Below are 23,197 nucleotides of genomic sequence, written 5' to 3' on the forward strand. Positions count from 1 at the left end.
TAAGATAAACAAAGCTTTATTTTTATAAAGTGATAACAGTACATTGAAAGGAGATTTTGACAATGTTTTTAGTTTCGTTCGATATGAAATGTTTTTCCTCAAAGTACAAAAGTACAATAACGATAATGGTACAAAAGATATTGAATAGAAATAGCACACCCTGTTCTATTTTTCAACACATAGTTGAACTATTCCTGCTATCAACATGCAAGGAGGTGAATTGGAAACATACTCCAGATCAAACACTAGTAAAAATAGATCATAAAGACATCTTGGACACAACACAATACATCAGCGCATGGAATACTGTCTCGTTCAACAGTTTCTCCTATAGAAAACTATATATTTACATCGGTAATGTCTCCAAGGCAATAGGCCCCAGACATGTATGCTCATGACTCATGACATATTTCATAGGACTTTCATTCACCTTTAATGAGTATTTATCAATCATTTGTTTCTCAAACACCAATATTCCTCTTTCTTCTGTTGGTCACGAGTGTGTATTCTCCTGTGGAAAAATGTGAAATCTTAATGAAACCATGTCTCTTTTGCATAACTAGGTCAGATCAACACATCATGCATAGCAGGGACACTTGTATTGAGGGTACTATCATGACAGAATGACATATAGTATCCCTAGAATGGATCCTACTGTAGCATCATGCTTAAGTATGTTGGTAAAGGGAAAACTTGAAGAGGTTCTCTGTGATAATCATGACGTACCTTTCTCCCCCTTTCCCCACCTTTTCCACTCCAGACCAGGGAGGCCTGTCCTTCCTGGGATGCCATCCAGTCCTGGTTTACCAGAATTCAGAGTGAAAGTGTCACAATGGGACAGATTTTATGACTTTGTCTCGCTTGAGTAGCTTAACACAATGGTTTACAAAGACCTGGCAAATAATCAAGAGCGCAACTGTAAAGATTTAAAAAGCGTAATGGTTCAAAAGGTACCTCTCTCGCCTTTGTGACCTGTATGTCCTATGTCCCCTTTCTGTCCTGGCCTTCCAGGGGGTCCCACAATGTTTCCATGGGCTATGGAGGATACATAAGGTTATTTCGTATAAAGTTAACTTCTCTAGGATAGGGGGCAGCATTTTCACGTTTGGATGAAAAGCATGCCCAGAGTAAACTGCCTCCTACTCCTAGCCATGTTCCATGGTAGCCATGGCTCCAGTGAAGTAGCCATGGCTCCAGTGAAGTGTACTGTTTGTTAGAGGCGCGTGACCAGAAAGCATGCTGCACATTGTTTTCCTCCGGTATTGAACACAGATCATCCCGTCTTCAATTTTATTGATTATTTACGTTAAAAAATACCTGAAGTTGTATTACAAAAGTAGTTTGAAATGTTTGGACAAAGCTTACAGGTAACTCTCAGGTAACTGAGATATTTTGTAGTCACGTTGTGCAAGTTGGAACCGGTGTTTTTCTGGATCAAACGCGCCGAATAAATGGACATTTTGGAGATATATCGACGGATTTAATCGAACAAAAGGACCATTTGTGATGTTTATGGGACATTTTGGAGTGCCAACAGAAGAAGCTCGTCAACGGTAAGGCATGAATTATATCTTTATTTCTGCGTTTTGTGTCGCGCCGGGAAGGTTGAAATATGATGGTCTGTGATTGTTAGCTGGGGTGCTATCCTCAGATAATAGCATTGTTTGCTTTCGCCGTAAAGCATTTTTGAAATCTGACATGTTGGCTGGATTCACAACAAGTGTAGCTTTAATATGGTATATTGAATGTGTGATTTCATGAAAGTTAAATTTTTATAGTAATTTATTTGAATTTGGCGCTCTGCATTTTCACTGGATGTTGGCCAGGTGGGACGCTACCGTCCCACATATCCCAGAGAGGTTAAAGCTGCAATCAGCATTTTGGCAAAGCCCCACCAATGTTCAATCGTGACCAATTGGACTTCACACTTGGTACTGTTCTTAATTAAAATGTATAATGTGAAATAAAGTACCAGTCAAAAGTTTGGACACACCTACTCATTCAAGGGTTTTTCTTTATTTGTACTATGTTCTACATTGTAGAATAATAGTGAAGACTTCAAAACTATGAAATTACACATGTAGTGTACTGTAGTAAACAAAAAAGTTTTATTTATTTTATATTTTATATTCTTCAAATAGCCATATTTTGCCTTGATGACAGCTTTGCACACTCTTGGCATTCTCTCAACCAGCTTCATGAGGGAGTCACCTGGAATGCATTTCAATTAACAGGTGTGCCTTGTTAAAAGTTCATTTGTGGAATTTCTTTCCTTCTTAATGCGTTTGAGCCAATCAGTTGTGTTGTGACAAGGTAGGGGTGGTATACAGAAGATAGCCCTATTTGGTTAAAGAAGTCCATATTATGTCAACAGCTCACATAAGCAAAGAGAAATGACTGTCCATCATTGCTTTAACACATCAAGGTCAGTCCATCCGGAAAATTTAAAGAATTTTGAAAGTTTCTTCAAGTGCAGTCGCAAACAGCATCAAGTGCTATGATGAAACTGCCTCTCATGAGGACCGCCACAGGAAAGGAAGACCGAGAGAAACCTCTGCTGCAGAAGACAAGTTCATTAGAGTTAACAGCCTCAGAAATCAGCAATTAACTGCACCTCTGATTGCTGCCCAAATAAATGCTTCAAGTAACAGACAGATCTCAACAAAACTGTTCAGAGGAGACTGCATGAATCAGTCCTTCATGGTCAAATTGCTGCAAAGAAACCAATACTAAAGGACACCAATAAGAAGAAGAGACTTGCTTGGGCCAAGAAACATGAGCAATGGACATTAGACCGGTGGAAATCTGTCCTTTGGTCTGATTAATCCAAATTTGAGATTTTTGTTTCCAAGCGCTGTGTCTTTGTGAGATGAAGAATAAGTGAACGGATGATCTTCGCATGTATGGTTCCCACCGTGAAGAATGGAGGAGTAGTTGGGATGGTGTGGGGTTGCTTTGCTGGTGACACAGTCTATGATTTATTTAGAATTCAAGGCACACTCAACCAGCATGGCTACCACAGCATTCTGCAGCGATACCCCGTCCTATCTGGATTGTGTTTAGTGGGACTGTAACGGTTTTCGTCATCTGAAGAAGAGTAGTCGGACCAAAGCGCAGCGTGGTAAGTGTTCATGCTTTTTATTGAAACTGAACACTAATAACAAAATAACAAAGAGAATAACCGAAACAGTCCTGTTAGGTGCAAAACACTAAACAGAAAATAACTACCCACAAAACCATGTGGGAAAAAGCTACCTAAGTATGGTTCTCAATCAGAGACAACGATAGACAGCTGCCTCTGATTGAGAACCACACCCGGCCAAAAACAAAGAAATACAAAACATAGAAAATGAACATAGAATGCCCACCCAAATCACACCCTGACCGAACCAAAATAGAGACATAAAAAGCTCTCTACGGTCAGGGCGTGACAGGGACTATCATTTGTTTTTTAACCGGACAATAACCCAGAACACACCACCAGGCTGTGTAAGGGCTATTTCACTAAGAAGGAGAGTGATGGAGTGCTGCATCAGATGACCTGGACTCCGCAATCACCCGACCTCAACCCAATTGAGATGGTTTGGGATGAGTTGGACTACAGAGTTGAGGAAAAGCAGCCAAGTGCTCAGCATATGTGAGAACTCCTTCAAGACTGTTGGAAAAGCATTCCAGGTGAAGCTGGTTGAGAAAATGCCAAGCGTGTGCAAAGCTGTCATCGAGGCATAAGGTGGCTACTTTGAAGAATCTAAAATCTAAAATATATTTTGATTTGTTTAAAACTTTTTTGGTTACTGCATGATTCCATATGTGTTATTTCATCATTTTGATGTCTTCACTATTATTCTACAGTGTAGAAAATAGTAAAAATAAAGAAAAACCCTTAGGTGTGTAGGTGTGTCTAAACCTTTGACTGGTACTGTATGTTAATGAATTGCATTTATACTGTATTATTGTCACCTCTGATGTATTCCATAAGGTCAGTGACATTACTATGGGAACCAAACACACGGCTGAATCCTGGCACACCGGGAGGGCCAGGGGGTCCTGGGGGTCCTTGAACAACCTGTGACTTCTCCAGCTGAGACCGGTTCTCAACCACGTCCCTCAACAGACCATGGTCTACGGGATGGGAAACAATCAAGATCAGAGATAGCATATGCATTTACATCCAATGACCAGCAAAGTAGGACTCTTCATTCATTGTCGATGGTCGCTATCCTTACTTATCAACATGTGTGTCCCATTGGCATATAAATTGAATTACTAGAACTGGCATCCCAATTCAAGTCAATGTGCCATTCCTTTGATCCATTGTCATTGGAAACAAATAAGCTTTGAAGAATTGCATTTAAATGTTGTTAAATGTGTCTAGCTCTGAAAAGCATATTGTAGCACTGCGATGACAGTATTGGATATTCAGTTTCACTTACACTTGATGTAGTCAGTCACTCGGACCGCTATATTGGAGAAGTCTGTCTCAGTCTCAGCCAGCCTTCTTCCCTCGCTGGTCCTGTGGTCAAAGGCGTGGCCGTACTCAGAGTTACCCTGCTCTCCCTTGTTTCCCTGGGGTCCAGGGGGACCTGGGGGGCCTGGGGGCCCAAACATTCCCCCTCTTAGACCACCTGGTGAGGATAATACAATATGCCAGTTACACCCACTGATACCCACTGATTTGGGGCAGTAAGGGTAAATTATTGCTTTGAAATGAATGGGAGTCTGTAAAATCCCCTATCAAGGTCTATTTTTCTTTTAAATAAGTAACCTTTTTATCTTGGGAAGGACATCCATGAAGTGATGTAATTAGGGTAACCTATTGTACAGGCTCAATGCATTTCAAGTAATCTATTAACTTTTATTTCCTGGTTTTAGACCTACAGGGGGGATAATGGAAAACTATTTCTGTACTGTTGTAACTGTAGGAGTCTTTGGATAGTACTGTAAAACCATATCACTATCCACTTAGTAGAAAACCATTTGTGAAACCCTTATTGATTTTTACTATACTCACTCTGTATGTAGTCCTTGACCTCCTCCAGCCTGTATCCAGAGCCGCTGTAGGGGGCCTGTCCTGAAGGACCGGCAGGGCCTTGAGGGCCAGCAGGGCCTGGAACACCAGGTGGACCAGGAGAACCCTGAGCGCCCAAGACGCCTCTGTATTCAGCATCTAGAAAGGACAGGCAGAATTGACATCAGTCAAACTGTTAAGAGGAATACATGTGCAGCCTGTCCAGTAAGTAATTCTGGCTCTAGACCTACAGTGCATTCGGAAAGTATTCAGATCCCTTGACTTTGTTGACTTACTCTAAAATGGATTCAAAAAATATAAAACAATTCTCATCAATCTACACACAATACCCCACAATGACAATGAGAATAGATTTTAAAAAATGTGTGCAAATTTATTACAAATATAAAAAACAGAAATGCCTTATTTGCATACAGTAAGTATTCAGACCCTTTGCTATGAGACTTGAAATTGAGCTCAGGTGCATCCTGTTTCCATTGATCATCCTTGAGATGTTTCTACAACTTGATTGGAGTCCACCTGTGGTAAATTCAATTGATTGGACATGATTTGGAAAGGCACACACCTGTCTATATAAGGTGTCACAGTTGACAGTTGACAAAGCCCAGAGACAGGATTGTGTCGAGGCACAGATCTGGGGAACTGTAAGAAAAATCTGCAGCATTGAAGGTCCCCAAGAACACAGTGGCCTCCATCATTCTTAAATGGAAGAAGTTAGAACCACCAAGACTCTTCCTACAGCTGGCCGCCCGGCCAAACTGAGCAATCAGGGGAGAAGGGCCTTGGTCAGGGATGTGACCAAGAACCCAATGGCCACTCTGACAGAGCTCCAGAGTTCCTCTGTGGAGATGAGAGAACCTTCCAGAAGGACTGAGGAGTGACTTCCAGAACTATCTCTGCAGCACTGCACCAATCAGGCCTTTATGGTAGAGTGGCCAGACGGAAGTCACTCCTCATTAAAAGGCACATGACAACCCCCTTGGAGTTTGCCAAAGGGCACCTAAAGGACTCTCAGACCATGAGAAACAAGATCCTCTAGTTTGATGAAATCAAGATTGAACTCTTTGGCCTGAACGCCAAGAGTCACGTCTGGAGGAAACCTGGCACCATGGTACTGGCAGCATCATGTTGTGGGTATGTTTTTCAATGGCAGGGAAAGGGAGACTAGTCAGGATCAAGGGAAAGAACGGAGCAAAGTACAGAAAGATCCTTGGGGCGGCAGGCAGCTTAGAGGTTAGAGCATTGGGTCAGTAACCGAAAGGTAGCTGGATCGAATCCCTGAGCTGACAAGGTAAAAATCTGCCGTTCTGCCCCTGAACAAGGCAGTTAACCCACTGTTCCCCGGTAGGCTGTCATTGCAACTAAGAATTTGTTCTTAACTGACTTGCCTAGTTATATAAAAAATATTTTTAAAATCCTTGATGAAAACCTTCTCCAGGACCTCAGACTGGGGTGAAGGTTCACCTTCCAAAAGGACAACAACCCTAAGAACGCAGCCAAGACAATGCAGGAGTGGTTTTGGGACATGTCTCTGAATGTCCTTGAGTGGCCCAGCCAGAGCCTGGACTTGAACGCAATTGAACATATTTGGAGAGATCTGAAAATAGCTGTGCAGCAATGCTCCCCATCCAACCTGACAGAGCTTGAGAGGATCTGCAGAGAAGAATGGGAGAAACTCCCCAAATAAAGGTGTCAAGCTTGGGGTGGCAGGTAGCCTAGTGGTTAGAGCGTTGGACTAGTAACCGGAAGGTTGCAAGATCGAATCCCTGAGCTGACAAGGTAAAAATCTGTTGTTCCCCTTGGGTAGGGGGCAGGATTTTCACATCTGGATGAAAAGCGTGCGCAAAGTAAACTGCCTGTTACTCAGGTGCAGAAGGTAGGATATGCATATATTTGGATAGAAACCACTCTAAAGTTTCTAAAACTGTTAAAATAATTTCTGTGAGTATAACAGCACTGATATGGCAGGCGAAACCCCGAGGACAAACCCCCCCCCCCCCCCCCCCCCCCAAAAACAAAAATTCAGCCTACCACTATTTTCAATGGCTGTCACTTTTATTATAAGGCGAAGTCCTCCCAGATTGCAGTTCCTAGGGCTTCCACTAGATGTCAACAGTCTTTAGAAAGATTTTCAGGCTGGTTTTTGGAAGAATTAGCCAGAAATTGTAGTTTTTGTAGGTGGCTCCCATTTTGGCTGTAGTGTTTCCAAGCGCGTGAATGAGAGAGCGTTCTTTGGTATTTTTCTCCGGTAAAGACAATAACGATTATCCGTCTTAAATTGTATCGTTTATTTACGTATTAGGGTACCTAAGGTTTGATTATAAACATTGTTTGACTTGTTTGGAAAAGTTAATTGTAACATTTGGGATTCATTTTGTATGCATTTTGATGGAGGGAAACTGGGTGGATTATTGACTGAAGCGCGCCAGCTAAACCTTGTTTTTATGGATATAAAGAAGGACATTATCGAACAAAAGCACCATTTGTGATGTAACTGGGACCTTTTGGAGTGCCAACAGAAGAAGATCATCAACGGTAAGGCATTTATTATATCGCTATTTCTGACTTTCGTGTCGCACCTGCCTGGTTGAAATATGTTTTTCATGGTTTTGTATGCGGGGCGCTGTCCTCAGATAATCACATGGTGTGCTTTCGCCGTAAAGCCTTTTTGAAATCTGACACAGCGGCTGGATTAACAAGAAGTTAAGCTTTATTTTGATGTATTGCACTTGTGATTTTATGAAAGTTAAATATTTATAATTCTGTAGTTTGAATTTCGCACTCTCCAATTTCACCTGATGTTGGCCAGGTGGGACGCTACCGCCCATAAGAAGTTAACCCACTGTTCCTAGGCTGTCATTGAAAATAAGAATTTGTTCTTAACTCACTTGCCTAGTTAAATAAAGGTAAAATAAATGTTTTAAATAAATACCCAAGAAGACTTGAGGCTGTACTCGCTGCCAAAGGTCCTTCAACAAAGTATGAGTAAAGGTTCTGAATACTTATGTAAATGTAATATTTCAGGTTTTTATTTGTACTAAATTAGCAAAAATGTCTAAACTATTTTTTCTTTGTCATTATGGGGTATTGTGTGTAGATTGATGATGGAAAAACATCTATTTAATCCATTTTAGAATAAGGCTGTAACGTAACAAAATGTGGAAAAAGTCAAGGGGTCTGAATACTTTCTGAATGCACTGTATGATAGATGATTGGAATATAATGTGTGGCCAAAACCGTGTCCTTTAGCTCTTCCGGAAAAGAACATGTGCTAAACGCTAATGTTAGTATAAAGTCCGTAGTCAGAGCTAGGGTTGCAAAATTCCAGGAACTTTCAATACATTTCCTGGTTTTTCCGATGTCCCGGTTGGAGGATTCTGGATTTCCTGCTATTCCCTTCTGATTCCGGAAAAATTGAATTAATTGAAAGTTCCCAGAATTTTGGAACTCTAGTCAGAGTTCTTACTTTGCAGAAGATAAGAGATGTCACTGTAAGACCCAGGTAGGCCTGGTGGGCCAGGAGGTCCAGGGGGTACGAGCATGCCCACCATACCCTGCTCTGATGCCACAACCAATCCCAATCCTGAAATCTTATCACGTGACTATTTTAAATCAATTGAACTACTTACCAAGATCCATCTGTAGGTCCCGGCCCACCATTTGGGAAACACTTGCACACACTATGGTTAAAGAAGCAAATGGTGTGTGTATGAATCTAAATGTGAATGTGACATGGCTGTGTCAGTGATTCCTTACCATTCATTAGAGTGAGGACTCGTCCAGCCACCTCATGGGTATTAAAGCCATAGCCTCCTCTCCATGGGATCCCTGGGATGCCAGGAGGTCCAGCAGGGCCAGGAGGACCGATGACGTACTGTCGCACTTCCTCCCCTGAGAGGGTACGGATCAGGCAAGGGCACTTCATTGACTGTCTCATGACACAATGTTATCTCTTTTTTCTGACCCGATTATCAACATTTATGCTCAAACAACTGACTTACTCTGTAGAAGGCTGATGATGTCATTTAGCGATGTACTGCCTCCACCGGGAGCGCCAGGCGGGCCTGGAGGTCCAGGCACCCCACTAGCAATACCTCCACCTGAAATGTCAACAGAAGTATTAGATCCAGGTAAACATACAATATGATATACAGTGATCCCTCGCCACTTCGCGGTTCACTTATCGCGGATTCGCTATTTCGCGGATTTTCATAATGCATTTTTTTTTTTTTTTTGGTGCATTGTGCTCTGCATTCTGATTCGCTAAAAACTCACTCCCGCTTCTTGTATCAAAACATGCTACGAATTGTGCTATCATTTTGTCGTCTCGTGCAGTTATGTGTACGTACATAAAACAGCTTGGCAAATTTACATTAAGTTGGCCAAATTATCTTGTAATTTCGAACATCTCCTAAACCCATAATGTCGACGAAACGGCCTACACGTGAGTCACTGTATTTGTATACATGTAATAGTTGCTAATTGTAAAAAAAAAAAAAATTTCTATTTCGCGGATTTCACTTATCGCGGGTCATTTTCGGAACGTAACCCCCGCGATAAACGAGGGATTACTGTACTTCATATATGTAATGCTTTTGATAAGATGTTGGTTTGTCTGGACTCACTCTGGATGTACGCGATGACGCGACTAGCAAGATCGTCCACTGACTCGCCACCAGGGGGCCCCGGTACACCCGGAGGACCCGGAGGACCCGACATGTACTCCCTGACACCGTCACCTACATGAAGGACAACACAATACACAAGTTACTGCACTGCTTAACAGTAGCATAGAAAAGGTTTTAGATCTTGAGGCACCATTTTAGTTAGCCTCATCTACGCAAACAACAACTAAATCGTGTTTTGTCGACCATATTATCCCATGGAGGTCACGTATGCTATCAAATATTGTAACGGTCTTTGGATGGACATAGTTTAGCCCCACTCCTTTTCATTGGAGGTAAGAAGAAAAATCCTAGCATCTCACTCACTCTTGAGGTATTCTGTGATGTATTGACGGACGTCCGGTGTTCCATCCCCAGACCCAGGTGGCCCATCACGGCCGGGGTCCCCGGGAGGTCCAGGTGGACCTGGTGCTCCAGGGGAACTCCTGGATGATCCACCACTGGAGTAGCCAGGGATTCCTGGAGCACCTGGAACACCAGCCTCACCTAATAAAAATATAAGTAGGCTTAACTTACACAAATGATCCATATTGAGTGATAAACATTGTTAATGTGATACTCCAGAGCTTTTGTATAATTTTAGCCAGTAGATTTGAAAATAGTGCTCATGAGCCAAAACAGGTCCCAGTTTTAATTATTTTTGCCATTCGTATGATATGTTACGAATGTAGTGCTTAAGATCCCAGACTGCATCTTTAAAGTGGTGTAAGTGTGTACCTTTTGGACCCGGTTGCCCCTCGGGGCCCTCTGGACCTTGGGGCCCTGGAAGTCCACTGTCCCCTTCTGGTCCTGGACCTCCAGGTTGTCCCTGGGGTCCAGGGAAACCTGGGGAGAAAACAATACAATGAACAATACAACACATACCCAAAAGGATCAAGTAAATTCAGAAGTAAATGTTGATTGTAACCCAAGCCACAGGTGTAGGCTTGAATGTTTAACTATGCTTCTGATAAATATTTGATCCACCCACCGACACCGGGATCTCCGGGAACTCCTGGTAAACCGGGCTGACCTGGGTCACCTGAAACATAGATCAAATTGCGTTAAGGTTGACATTTTAAGTCTATCACTAAGTCTGCCATGTAAATAGTATGTGATTGAGCCAGTTCATAGCTTACTATGACATCAATCCAGCCCTTTGACATGGACATGCCTTTAAAATTGCTTACCTTGGTAACCCTGGGGTCCTGGTTTGCATTAGGAAACAATCAAATGATTTACAAGATGAGTGCACATAACCTCTGTTTCGACCAAATTGACTATGATAAAAACACAAATGGTATAGACAGTGAGTTGGACTTCTCTGTACCTGGTGATCCCGGAAGACCAGTTGGTCCTGGGGGCCCAGCGAAGAAGGTTCCTGAAAGACAACACAGTGTTACACTACATTGCGTTACATTACGTGACCTTCCATATCATACCATATCATATGGGGCGGCAGGTAGCCTAGTGGTTAGAGCATTGGGCTAGTAACCAAAAGGTTGCAAGATCAAATCCCCGACCCGAAAAGGTAAACATCTGTCGTTCTTCCCCTGAACAAGGCAGCTAACCCACTGTTCCTAGGCTGTCATTGAAAATAAGAATTTGTTCTTAACTGACTTGCCTAGGTAAATAAAGGTAAAATATATACTGATCAACAGCTTCTATCTTTGACTGTAGAGTCATTGTGATTGTGTTGAGGTAACAGTATGGAGAGTGTAGTGTAGCTTTGGTAAGGGCCACCTACCTGAGTTGGGCACGAAGCTACCTGGCTCTCCCTTATCACCTCGGGGGCCGGGCACACCAACACCTGTGGTTTAGTTGAAATTCATCAAAATGGTTTGAAGAGTAACTTACAATTCTTACAATAGCTTAATTATTTTACAATATAATTTCAATATAATATTGTGCATTCTTCTCAGGTAGAAATGTTATGGCTTACCTGGTACACCTGGCTCTCCTTGAGGACCTTCAGGACCTGGGGGGCCCTTACCTGATACACCTGGCTCTCCTTGAGGACCTTCAGGACCTGGGGGACCCTTACCTGGTACACCTGGCTCTCCTTGAGGACCTTCAAGACCTGGGGGACCCTTACCTGGTACACCTGGCTCTCCTTGAGGACCTTTAGGACCTGGGGGACCCTTACCTTGTACACCTGGCTCTCCTTGAGGACCTTTAGGACCTGGGGGACCGTTACCTGAGAAGGAATAAGGTATGAATTTGCTTTACAAAAAGGACAGAATCCAAAAGAAAAAGGGATCAGAACTAAATAAAATAAAACGGCTATACATCCAAAAATACATTGAAGTCCTAAAGTGCATGGAGAATGAACCACATGGCTTACCTAGAAGACCCTGGGGACCTGGTTCTCCTGGGGGCCCTGGAGGGCCAGGTGGGCCAGGAAGACTAGCCGCAGGTGCACGTCCTGTTGTAAGGGGTAATGTAAGTTGAAAGGTAATAAGAAAGTCCTATACTGTAACGAGTCTAAAACAAGAACATATTTTCACAAGTCAGGTAGTTACAAGCCGTCTGGAAGAATTCATTGATATGAGCAAAACATACTCACTCTCTATGGTTTCCACAGTCTGTACAGTAATACCAGGCTTTCCCTGGTCTCCCTTCTCTCCTTCCTCTCCCCTTTCTCCCCTGGGACCTATAGAGACAAAGACAATGAACAATCAAAGGGAAAGTACGTACAGTATGTGGACCCTGATGTCTCATTGGATATCTGAGAAATAGGTCTTACCAGGCGTTCCAGGAAGACCAGCAGGGCCAACAGGACCTGAGGAGACACAACAGAAGCACTGAGCACAAATCGTATTGTACTTCAATGGAAAGTCTATGAGGAACTCCCTAAAGATCTCCAACATCTAGATCTTCATCCAGATCTGGTCAAGGCAATATAGTGTTTACTCAAACTGTAGAACAACGTCTTAGAACATTTTAAGAATGCAGAGCTTCAGTACCAACCTGAGAGTCCAGGGGATCCGGAAACACCAGTGGGTCCGGGGCTGCCCGGAGGTCCGGGGATGGCAACCGAACTGGAACCAGCTGGAATTCAAACAGGAGATTGACCAATGACCATCCATTACTTAAGGACATGTGATGCTGTTCTACTGTGGACACTGTACTATAAAGTCATCTCAAGAAATATTTACAGCTGTAGATGTAGAGTGCCTATCCAACAGTGTAACGATGTCTCTAATTCGCCTTGTCGTTTCCTCTTACTTACCTGCATTGATGATTCTACCAGGTTCTCCAGCTTCGCCTAGAAGATAACATGATGATAGATTGAATGAAAGCATAATCCTGTTTGACTAAAGATATAGAGGAAGTATGTAATAGGTACATTACCTTTACCTCCAGGCTGACCAGGATTACCTGCTATACCTATACAGGGTAGAGGGGGAGGGTTACAAAAATGTTATAGCCTACTGTACAATATTTGAGAAACCATGCATCTGAAATCAAAGAGTCATACCTGGTGGACCTTGAAGCCCGGGAATGCCTACAGCGGAAGCAAATGGAAAATGTATGTTATTGAAATGTAAATAGTGAATACTAAGCATTGATTGATGGATGCATGGATATATGGTTTAATTAATTGATTAATTGATTGATTGTACCTGGGAGGCCTGAATCTCCTGGAGGTCCTGCTGGTCCTCTGGGACCTTGCAACCCATCCGATCCCTTGTCACCTGGAATGATAAAGGTATCAACTATCCTGTAAAAATCTCAAAGTTGTTAGATGGACAACTCGATTTTTCAACCAAAATATATTGTTGTGGTTTCTATCTACCAAAGGATGTTGTTGTTTTTACCTCTAGAGCCTTTTTCACCGTCAGCCCCGGGAGCACCTGTTGAATAACACCCACACATACAGAATTGATAAGAGTGAAGAATTTCACTATTAGGGTGTCTATATTCGGACAGCCTGAGATTATTCTAGCAGCACAATCTTTTCTTCACTACTCTGTTCACTTACCTGCAGGTCCTTTGGATCCATTTGCTCCGTCTGGTCCTGGAAGTCCTCTTTGACCTGGGTCACCTATGGTGACGGAGAGGGTACATAACCACTATGAAATGTACTTACAATCCATTTTCACACCAGTTTACGTATATAGTGCATATTTCTCTCAATTATGGGTTTTCCTAGAGAAGGGGGCGATAAGAAATAAAGAGGAGACACAAAGTTCTGAATCCCATGTGATTCTAACTATTCAGGGCAGACCGATACACACCTGATGTTCCGCGGAGTCCTTTCTCTCCTGGCTCGCCCTTATTTCCTGGAGGTCCAGCTGGTCCCTTCTCTCCTGGACGAGGAGAGAAACAATAGCCTCACTGATATGATCTTTGTTTGATGCTGCAGTATGTACCTTTTTGGGCGACCTGACCAAATTCACATAGAAATGTGAGTTAGAGATCTGTCATTCTCGTTGAACGTAAGTCTAAGAAGAGGATGATATGTTCCATGTTTCCATTCTTAAATTTCATTTTTGCGTCTTTTACTTTCAGTTTTTCAAACAGCTGAAAGATACAGTACTTCACAGAGGTTTAGATGGCACAATGATTCTCTACACAACTGCTCGTTATGTCACAAACTGAAATTAGGCAAACTATTAGACATTTTGCAACCAGGGAATGGCAGAGCAACTTCTGCATATTACACCTTTAAAGCTAGAATCCTCCATTAAAACAACAACAAAGCCACCTCCCCGCCCCTCTTTCACGAGAAAAAAATGAGGGGATGGGGGCTGGAGAAATGTAACCACTCTCAAATTCATAGACAGCACTATGGCTGTGTAACAGTATTACTTCCGTCCCTCTCCTCGCCCCATCCTGGGCTTGAACCAGGAACCCTCTGCACACATTGGCAACAGTCACCCTCGAAGCATCGCTACCTATCACTCCACAAAATCCACGGTCCTTGCAGAGCAAGGGAAACAACTACTTCAATGTCTCAGACTGAGTGGCGTCACCAATTGAAACGCTACCAGTGCGCACTGCGAACTAGCTAACCATTTCACACTGGTTACAGATGCAAGGACTGACCATCCATGGTACCAAATGTATAGTTTTCACCATGTTTTGAGGCTATACAGTCTTTGTTTACATTTACGTTCTTTACCAAAATGTTAGTAAAGCAAGCATATTTTTGGGGTTCTGATGGGGAATGACAGTTAAACTGAGCTCATGAGGCATTAATAAGTTATATTCTTCAAGAATCAATGGGTATATATTATAAATGTTTAAGTGAAAAAATGGATGTATCAACTAAGGTTTCTAGCTATATTTGTAGCTTTCTACTTTGTGAATCTAAATCAAGCAAATAGGCCTGCATACAACACAGTACATCATCTCAACATGTTGGTCTAGAATACCTTTCGGTCCCGGAGCGCCTGCTTCACCTCTGAAACCCTGTGGACCAGGAGTTCCTAAAGAAAAGTGACGAATACACAACTTTAGAGATCGCACGCTTGTGTCTTCTTCCAATACAATGGTACACAAAAAGGGCAAAGAGCACTCACCTGGGATACCTGTAGCACCCTGACCACCCACTGACCCTGGAAAACCAAAATGAATACACTTTCACAACGGCGGCCAACAGTTACAGTCGGTGGCCAACAGTTACATGTTGATGCATTTACATTTTAGTAATTTAGCAGATGCTCTTATCCTGAGCGACTTACAATTAGTGATGATTTAATGTATCTCATCAATCTAGACGTATTTCCTGCATTGATGATGACCTTTGGCCTTACCTTTAGGCCCAACAGGCCCAGCAGTGCCAGCAGGCCCAGGCCCTCCGGGTTCACCAGGAGAACCTATGGCATCACATAACATTACATAAGAGCTTGAACAGGAACACATCATCTTTTCTCTGAAGATATACCGTGACTAACTGTGACGCCATCAAATACACTTATGAACATACCTTTGTCCCCTTTCTCTCCAAACCCTGGAGGACCAGGCTCTCCACGTGATCCCGTTTGTCCTTCTCGGCCCTTCTGGCCTGGGGAGCCCTCTGCACCAGCTTCACCTGTTCACAGATGAGAAGAGATGCATTGTGGGAGTGAGAGTCTATACAATACATTTCTCATTGGTTGCAAGATTGAGACCTTGTAATTTTAAGTCAAATTGTGTCCTTAAGCATTACCTGCATTTCCTTTAGGTCCCCTCGGGCCCTCCTGTCCACTGTGACCCATCTGACCTGGAGGACCTAAGGAAGAGAAGCCAAACATCAGTCTGCTATCATTAAGCAGATGATTATTTACTGTAGCCACTCCAGAATAAAACTAGTAGATTGTGTTTCTACCTGGTAGGCCAGGGAATCCATTATCACCTGAAACGAATGAATGAATTCCATTTGTACAGTATAACTCTAACGTGTACAGTATTTGCATGTGTGACGTCATTGAAATGAAATGTAGGTCTATGGCTCACTGACCTTTGACTCCTGGACCACCTTGGTCACCTGAAATAAAACAGCTGAAATGTTCATCAACAGACACAGCCAACACTTGCTCTGCCAATACAGTTTGTTTCCATCTATGGATGGATGGATCCATCTACGTATGTTTCCATGTCCATGCAGTGGATGCCCTACAATACCTTTGGTCCCAGGCTCTCCTCTCGCTCCTTTCATTGAGTGTGCAAGTGTTGCTGTAACAAATAAATAAACATTGTTGTCAATATATAGAATCCAATAAAAACCACACATGTATAAAATCTTTCAAAAATATTCTTACAATTCACAAGTTTGCATGATTTGGGATTTTTGACTGAATCGTTCCTTTGTTTTAATGGTTGAAAAGCTCAACATATACCCACAAAACACAAGGCTGGTGCACAGTGTAAGTTCTGGTGCTGGTTCTGTACCTCGTACAGTATCGGACTGCAGCTCAGTCCTGACTATCTGCTGTACTGCCCTTTGCAGAGCTACAGGGTCTTGGCCTGGTCCATTAGCTGATCCTGGACCTGCTCCTGCTGCCACTCCCAGATTGATACCATTATCAGAGCGGAGCAGTGTGGTAGAGGAGGGAGAGGAGGTCTTGTCTATGTATGCAGACTCCAGAGGGTCTATGATGTTGATGGCTGAGGAGGAGGAGAAGCGACTGGAATGGGCTGAGGAAGAGCTGGAGGCTTGTTCCAAGGCGTCCACACGAGCTTTAAGACGTTTGACTTCTTCGGCTGTAAGTGGTTGGAAGAGAAAGAAAGAGGAGGGGGGGAAATTGAGAGGGAAACAGAGAGAAACAAGGACAAAGATCGAGTGAGAGAAGCGAGAAACAGAGAAATGCAGGAGAGAAAGAACAGAGAAAAAAAACAGAGAGATTTACTTAGACACGGATGTAACTCTAGCTCTCTATGACAGAGACAACCACATAAATCAAACCACCCCAGTGCCCTACAGCTCTGCTCCTCCTCTCTCACCCAGGGCGATGAGTCCCAGGAGGAGCCCCAGGAGGAGCAGAAGACCCAGCAGGAGGCCCAGCAGCCACTTCAACCAGGAACAGCAGGACCAGAATCCTCCTCCAGACTCGTCCTTACGTATCTCTGATCGAAGAGAGAGGTAGAGGACACGGGGGTCAAGAACCAGCATCAGTAGAGTATCATGAAAAATGCATAAGAATAGGCATTCAGGGCTGAAGATTGTTACATTGGGATTCAGCCATTTCAATTTCAAAGTATAGTTAGACTTTACCTGCATAGGTTGCTTTGTCTTTCGTTGAGACTTTCATCAAGGATCCAGCTTTAAAAAAACAGCAGTGGAAGAACAGTGTGTTAGTAACACAAGTCAAGGTGTGGTGAAAATGTCTATTCACTTCCGTTATCTACCGTTAGTTTCTGTGGTTCTGGCTGTAGCTGGCTCCACAAAGCTGGACACCTTCTTCTTCTCCTTCTTCAGTGAGTCCTCAGAATAGGCTGTTAAATGTCAAAAGATAAGTAAACTTCGCCATAACTCACAGACAACGACTAACACTAAGACAGTGGGACTGTAGTATGTTATTGGGCATGGAAACATTTAAGATCTGATAGGACTGGTACCATTTTCCCTCAGAAGGTTCTTCTAGTTGAGCAGACAATTGAATATTTAGTAAATCATATGTATTTAGTGAAAACCCTCCTCTATGTGTACATTTCTGGTATTCTCACGTATTGGATTGCAATATTCCGGCAACTTTCCCAAAATTCCCAAGTTTCTAGGAATGATGCTTAGAAGATTCCCAGGATAAGCAGGGAATCTGGAATCCTACTTGGCATCCGACAACAAGGCGCTACAGAGGATAGTGCATATGGCCCAGTACAACACTGGGGCTGAGCTCCCTGCCAACCAGGACCTCTATACCAATTGTCAAAGACTCCAGCCACCCAAGTCACAGACTGTTCTCTCTGCTACCGCATGGCAAGTGGTACTGATGCACCAAGTCTGGATCCAACAGGACCCTGAACAACTTCAACCCTCAAAACATTAAACTGCTAAATAGTTGGTTAAATAGTTAGCCAAATAGCTACCTGGAATATCTGCATTTACCCTTTTTGCACAAACTTTTTCTTTGTTGACTCATCACATACGCTGCTGCTACTGTTTATCATCTATCCTGTTAACTAGTCACTTTATTCTTATTTATATGTACATATTTACATCAATTACCTCCTATCTGCTGTTTACGAAGCATGTGACCAATTCAATTTTATTTGTTTTGCCTACCAATAGCAGTGCCAGCAGAGGAGAACTGTTTGCCGGTATCTTTGGCCATGATGAGTCTCTCCGTCTCCTTTTTGACGGGAGCTTTCTCTTTCTCCAGCAGCATGAATTTGTATTCTTTGGCGAAGACCTCATCACTGGTAGGACTGCTGGGTGCCACTGAGAAATAGGCAGCAAAAACATTCAGTATAAACTGGTAAGTGTCATGAATACATGATAAGATAGAGTAGTAGAGGATATCATTTTACTGCAGTGGGCTAAATCAGGCTCACACAGTGTTTCTTGGTAGTCTTAAACAAATCTACTTTGAAACAAAAGTATATACCTCACACACATGGTTATGGGGTTAAAAAAAAGACGACACTTGTACTATGTCAGAAATAGAGTTGAAATGTATTACATCTTAAGTTTGCATCCCAATATTACACTTCATGTACATCAAAGAAGAGGAAAAATATTAATAACGTTCCTCCCATGAAGCAACTAGAAGGCGATTTGGTCAATTGACTGCAGGAAAGCGCTATACTTGTCTTGGTGCTGCTGCTGCTTGTACATATGTACATCAAATCAAATGTTTTATGTCCATGGTTGCCTAATTGTTATCTATGCAAAACAAAGTATTTTGGACTCACCTGCGGTTGTGGACACCCCTGTGCTTGTGACATTCTTCTGCACACCATAGACTGCCAGAAATAGAAAGACAAGCAGGGTGAATGTAACATGATTTAAACATGAAATATAACTTCCACAATGAACATGGGCATTATTCTCTTGATCCCAGTGGATTTCTGAACACTCAACACTCCATTCATACCTGTTTGTGCGTTGACTCCATTAGCTGTTAGGATACCGCCAGTGGTGCTGGCCAGGTTATTCTGCATACCGTGAACTAGAGTAGGACAAAGGAGAGAAAATATTCAATACACTACTACTACTGAAAGTATCGGATTGGTGTCGACATGGGCTAGAGGGAGTTTCTATAGACCAGCAGGGATTGTCAAAAATGACAAAATACTATAAAGATCAATGTATCAAGATTTAGAAATATATTTAATTAAAATACATGTATTTTGTATTTTAAAATATAGAAATATGTTTGCAAGTAAACGACCCAAACAGCAACAATATTCTCAGTCACGGTTACAGAAACATTTCACTTGCTATGACTGTGATATGTTTTGTTTATCTACCTTAGTTGAATGCACTGACTCTAAGTCACTCTGGAAAAAAGTGTCTGCTAAATTACCAAAATGTAAATTATGTGAACATACTGGGTATTATTATTGGCCTTGTTCCGGGGTAGAGCTCAGAGAATACTACTCAGCATGCTTTGCAATTGTACATTTTTACATATACATTTATATTTAATGAATTTAGCGGACTCTCTTATGACACCATAGTGCAATCAGCCTTCTGATACCAAGGCAGCGTGAAAGGGGGCCACAAAACTGTGAACCGATATAAAAAATGGCAGTGACGGGAAAAGTAAAGATACCTTCATGGAAAATGACTAAAATAAAAGTGAAAGTCACCCAGTAAAATACTACTTGAGTAAAAGTCTAAAAGTATTTGGTTTTAAATATACTTAAGTATCAAAAGTAAATGGAATTGCTAAAATGTACTTATGTATCAAAAGTAAAAGTATAAATCATTTCAAATTTCTTACATTAAGCAAACCAGGCGGCACAATTTAAAAAAAATTTTTTTATTGACGGATAGCCAGGGGCACACTCCAACACTCAGACATAATTTACAAACAAAGAATTTGTGTTTAGTGAGTCCGCCAGATCAGAGGCAGGGGATGACCAGGGATGATCTCTTGATAAGTGTGTGAATTTAACAATTGTCCTGTCAAAATGTAATGAGTACTTTTGGGTGTCAGGGAAATGTATGGAGTAAAAAGTTCTTTATCTTCTTTTTACCAAAAATATTAAAAGTAAAATAAATTTAAAAAAGAGTAAAAAAAAGTAAAAAGTACAGATACCCCAAAAAAACGACTTAAGAGTACTTTAAAGTATTTTTACTTGAGTACTTTACACCACTGAAAAACGGTATAGAAAAGTATTTTGTATTTTAAAAATACAAAATTAGAGCTCTCGAAGTATCTTATCACAAAATACATTGGAGTGAAGTTCAGCCCAGTGTAATACAAACGACTAAATACTCAGAAATAATTTAAATACATATTTCAAATACATGTAATACAAATACTGCCCATCTCTGCATACCAGTCACTTACTTTCAAATCTGTGAAGGGAAGGGAACAAGTGAACACTTTGGGAGAAAGGAAAGATTATTGGGACGCACCGATAGAGAGATGATATATGTTGAGGGAGATGTTTACCAGTGCTAGAGGCAGAGAGTCCAGAGTTCATGGATGTAGAGCTGAGAGCCAGGTTGTTATGAAGCCCCGTGGCTGTAGAAACATTGATAAACACCCACATCGATTGAGTCACACCCACAGTAACATATACAGTAATCATTGACTGAATGAGAAAATTAGGGGACATTTTCTTTTTTATACTTTCTTATGATTTTTATGTCGCACACAAATCTAGTTCATTTTAATTATGTCCTTTTAATCTCTTGGATTAAACCTGTTCAGTTATATAAATATCTTTGTTGATGGTGTGAAGGATTAAATTCAGATTACATTTCTGTTGGCACTATTATCACTACGTATCATGCCATTCTTGTTAGAATAATTGTGACTGTATATTTGGTGATTGCTGTCTATTGCTGACCTGTGAGTGTGGTGGGTGAGTGTTGGAGGGTGGAGGTGGGGGACCGGTTGATGGCGTTGCTGTGGTAACCATAGCCTCCAGCCGTGGGGCCTGACCACACGTAGGAAGGCATTACGGAGTCCAGGGTGGCACTGTCGTACTGGCCTGGGAGAGAGGGAAAGGGTTAACTGGTTTTATGTATGTTTATGTATGTTTATTTAACCTTTATTTAACCTTTATTTAACCAGGTGAGTCAGTTAATTAAGAACATATTCTGGCCATCTAATGCATCAGTGATTATTTATGTACTTTCTTACTTGTGTAATTACAACTCATGTACCTATTTACCTAGTTTGATCATGATTATATTGGTGAGGGTGTGTACCTGACTGGGAGCTGTTTGGCATGGTTCTGGTCTCTACACTGGCCTTCCTGGGGATAGGGAGGGTGCTGGTGGGGGAGCGAGGGGGGCTGATGCTGCTGGAGCGACTCCCCTTCAGCAGCCGCTTCACATCATCCAGCTCCGTCCCTACAAGCCACGGGAGAACAGACTCTAGTGTCATCTAATGTCACTTAGGAAATGTACAGGGTGCAGGCTTTTCAACCGCTTTTTAATTATAAAGACCGATTTTTATCAAACTGTATTTATCTTCCATATTCAGCATATCTTCAAGCATCCACGTTCCATTTCCTTTCTACGTTTTCTGACTGAGTCATATTGTCTCCCTATTTGTTGAAGTCAAACTAATATCATCTTGGTCCACGTGTATTTTCCAGGGCAGATCGGGTGAGTCATAGGTTAGTGATAAGAGCCCGCGTGGCATTAGGCAACTCACATCTTTTGGCAGTGGGAGAGGCACTCTGCAGTCTGCATCTGATCTCACTCTCTGGAACAGGACACACAGAATAGAATAGAATAGAAAAGTATAGAATAGATTAGAATAGAGTAGTGTAGTGTTCTATTTTAATCAAATGCAGCCACTTCAAATTGCCAAAAAAGAATAAGTGCATTCTGCAGTAGTGTATGGTCTGATTGATGGTGCTGTGCGCTAACAGCTAGTACCTCTGCTGTGGCTCCGCCCTCTGGTGGGTGACCTGGCAGCTGCACTTTCTGCAGCTGAAACAATCAATTATCAAAAATCAATTATGTCATTTTTAATATCCACTTTTATTAAACATCGGAATTAAAAACATTTTGAAGTCACATTTAAGATTGGTAGTTACCATATTCTCTCCTTGTGTATTCCGGAGATGAGTTTCCACTGGATCTTCCTGAATACACAGAAGAAAAACACCACTATTGATTACTTTTCCTTCTTCGTGTCATAACTGAAGTCATACTTCAACTTCCTAATGATATTCTTAATGACGTTATTATTGATATCTGCACCTGTACTAAAGAGCATCAGAGGACCTTACGTAGGGCCAGTAGTTTCCTGAGCACATGACATGAACCAAGAAATGGTTGCGCTCCCTCCCTCAGACGTTGCAACCAATGGTTACGTGCCATGTCATCGACGGTGTCATTGACCGACAGATTGTTGTAACATATGATGTGGTTAGCTAATACGTAAAATACCTATCCAGGCGTTGTAAGATCTGGCAGGCATCAGCAACACCTGGGCAGAGGAAAGCGCCCGATATATGATCTTAGGTACCCAGAGGTTTTGTGGTCAGGAAAAAAATCCTAGCCCTGGATATAAGGCTACGTTCATAACCAAGTGGGAAGGTGGTATTTACCACATATGACTGGGAAAAGTCCACTTGAACGCCCCTCCAACTGGTAATTACTAGTAGGAACCTCGACTATTATCCCTGAGCTTCGACTTCTCCCACATGCTGACCTCTGACATCTACTAAGGAAATGACCTTGATAACAGCATTTTCCGCGGTTAAATGCAACAACAGAACATTATTTTTTAAAAGCAATCTATTAATACGGTTTTTGAACACTATAATTAGTTTACAAGCACATATAGCTGTACGTTTAGATTATGGTTGACGCAGCTTGTTGGCCATTAGCCAATCTGTGTTTCTCAATGAGTTCAAAGAACTTGCATGCATCCAACTGGTA

At 42.0% G+C, this 23,197-nt stretch overlaps 1 protein-coding gene across 2 annotated transcripts in view; it reads right to left on the reverse strand.

Moving 5' to 3' along the window:
* Positions 1–23,197, reverse strand: part of LOC139567745 (collagen alpha-1(XVII) chain-like) — a 29,348-nt gene continuing 6,151 nt past the window's right edge. The window contains exons 6-53 of one of the 2 annotated variants that reach the window (XM_071389210.1): positions 22,348–22,395; positions 22,187–22,240; positions 21,960–22,010; positions 21,509–21,652; positions 21,145–21,288; positions 20,745–20,816; positions 19,215–19,289; positions 19,033–19,083; positions 18,404–18,559; positions 17,530–17,616; positions 17,396–17,443; positions 17,125–17,247; positions 16,573–16,884; positions 16,306–16,356; positions 16,142–16,168; positions 16,010–16,036; positions 15,851–15,913; positions 15,629–15,733; positions 15,456–15,518; positions 15,222–15,257; positions 15,075–15,128; positions 13,935–14,006; positions 13,679–13,741; positions 13,515–13,550; positions 13,320–13,391; positions 13,175–13,201; positions 13,048–13,083; positions 12,926–12,961; positions 12,664–12,744; positions 12,440–12,475; positions 12,260–12,346; positions 12,038–12,118; positions 11,840–11,890; positions 11,441–11,503; positions 11,024–11,074; positions 10,884–10,901; positions 10,685–10,735; positions 10,432–10,539; positions 10,021–10,200; positions 9,655–9,768; positions 9,031–9,129; positions 8,786–8,920; positions 5,012–5,167; positions 4,434–4,625; positions 3,961–4,122; positions 955–1,035; positions 727–798; positions 1–511 (exon numbers count right to left, since the gene is read on the reverse strand). In XM_071389210.1, coding sequence (XP_071245311.1) covers positions 462–511; positions 727–798; positions 955–1,035; positions 3,961–4,122; positions 4,434–4,625; positions 5,012–5,167; positions 8,786–8,920; positions 9,031–9,129; positions 9,655–9,768; positions 10,021–10,200; positions 10,432–10,539; positions 10,685–10,735; positions 10,884–10,901; positions 11,024–11,074; positions 11,441–11,503; positions 11,840–11,890; positions 12,038–12,118; positions 12,260–12,346; positions 12,440–12,475; positions 12,664–12,744; positions 12,926–12,961; positions 13,048–13,083; positions 13,175–13,201; positions 13,320–13,391; positions 13,515–13,550; positions 13,679–13,741; positions 13,935–14,006; positions 15,075–15,128; positions 15,222–15,257; positions 15,456–15,518; positions 15,629–15,733; positions 15,851–15,913; positions 16,010–16,036; positions 16,142–16,168; positions 16,306–16,356; positions 16,573–16,884; positions 17,125–17,247; positions 17,396–17,443; positions 17,530–17,616; positions 18,404–18,559; positions 19,033–19,083; positions 19,215–19,289; positions 20,745–20,816; positions 21,145–21,288; positions 21,509–21,652; positions 21,960–22,010; positions 22,187–22,240; positions 22,348–22,395 — 4,001 coding nt within the window. In that variant the 3' untranslated portion in view covers positions 1–461. The remainder of the gene's footprint in view (positions 512–726; positions 799–954; positions 1,036–3,960; positions 4,123–4,433; positions 4,626–5,011; positions 5,168–8,785; positions 8,921–9,030; positions 9,130–9,654; positions 9,769–10,020; positions 10,201–10,431; positions 10,540–10,684; positions 10,736–10,883; positions 10,902–11,023; positions 11,075–11,440; positions 11,504–11,839; positions 11,891–12,037; positions 12,119–12,259; positions 12,347–12,439; positions 12,476–12,663; positions 12,745–12,925; positions 12,962–13,047; positions 13,084–13,174; positions 13,202–13,319; positions 13,392–13,514; positions 13,551–13,678; positions 13,742–13,934; positions 14,007–15,074; positions 15,129–15,221; positions 15,258–15,455; positions 15,519–15,628; positions 15,734–15,850; positions 15,914–16,009; positions 16,037–16,141; positions 16,169–16,305; positions 16,357–16,572; positions 16,885–17,124; positions 17,248–17,395; positions 17,444–17,529; positions 17,617–18,403; positions 18,560–19,032; positions 19,084–19,214; positions 19,290–20,744; positions 20,817–21,144; positions 21,289–21,508; positions 21,653–21,959; positions 22,011–22,186; positions 22,241–22,347; positions 22,396–23,197) is intronic. The other variant, XM_071389209.1, reaches the window with a different exon arrangement.

Source organism: Salvelinus alpinus, chromosome 2 (assembly GCF_045679555.1).
Source record: "Salvelinus alpinus chromosome 2, SLU_Salpinus.1, whole genome shotgun sequence".
Taxonomy (NCBI): Eukaryota; Metazoa; Chordata; class Actinopteri; order Salmoniformes; family Salmonidae; genus Salvelinus; species Salvelinus alpinus.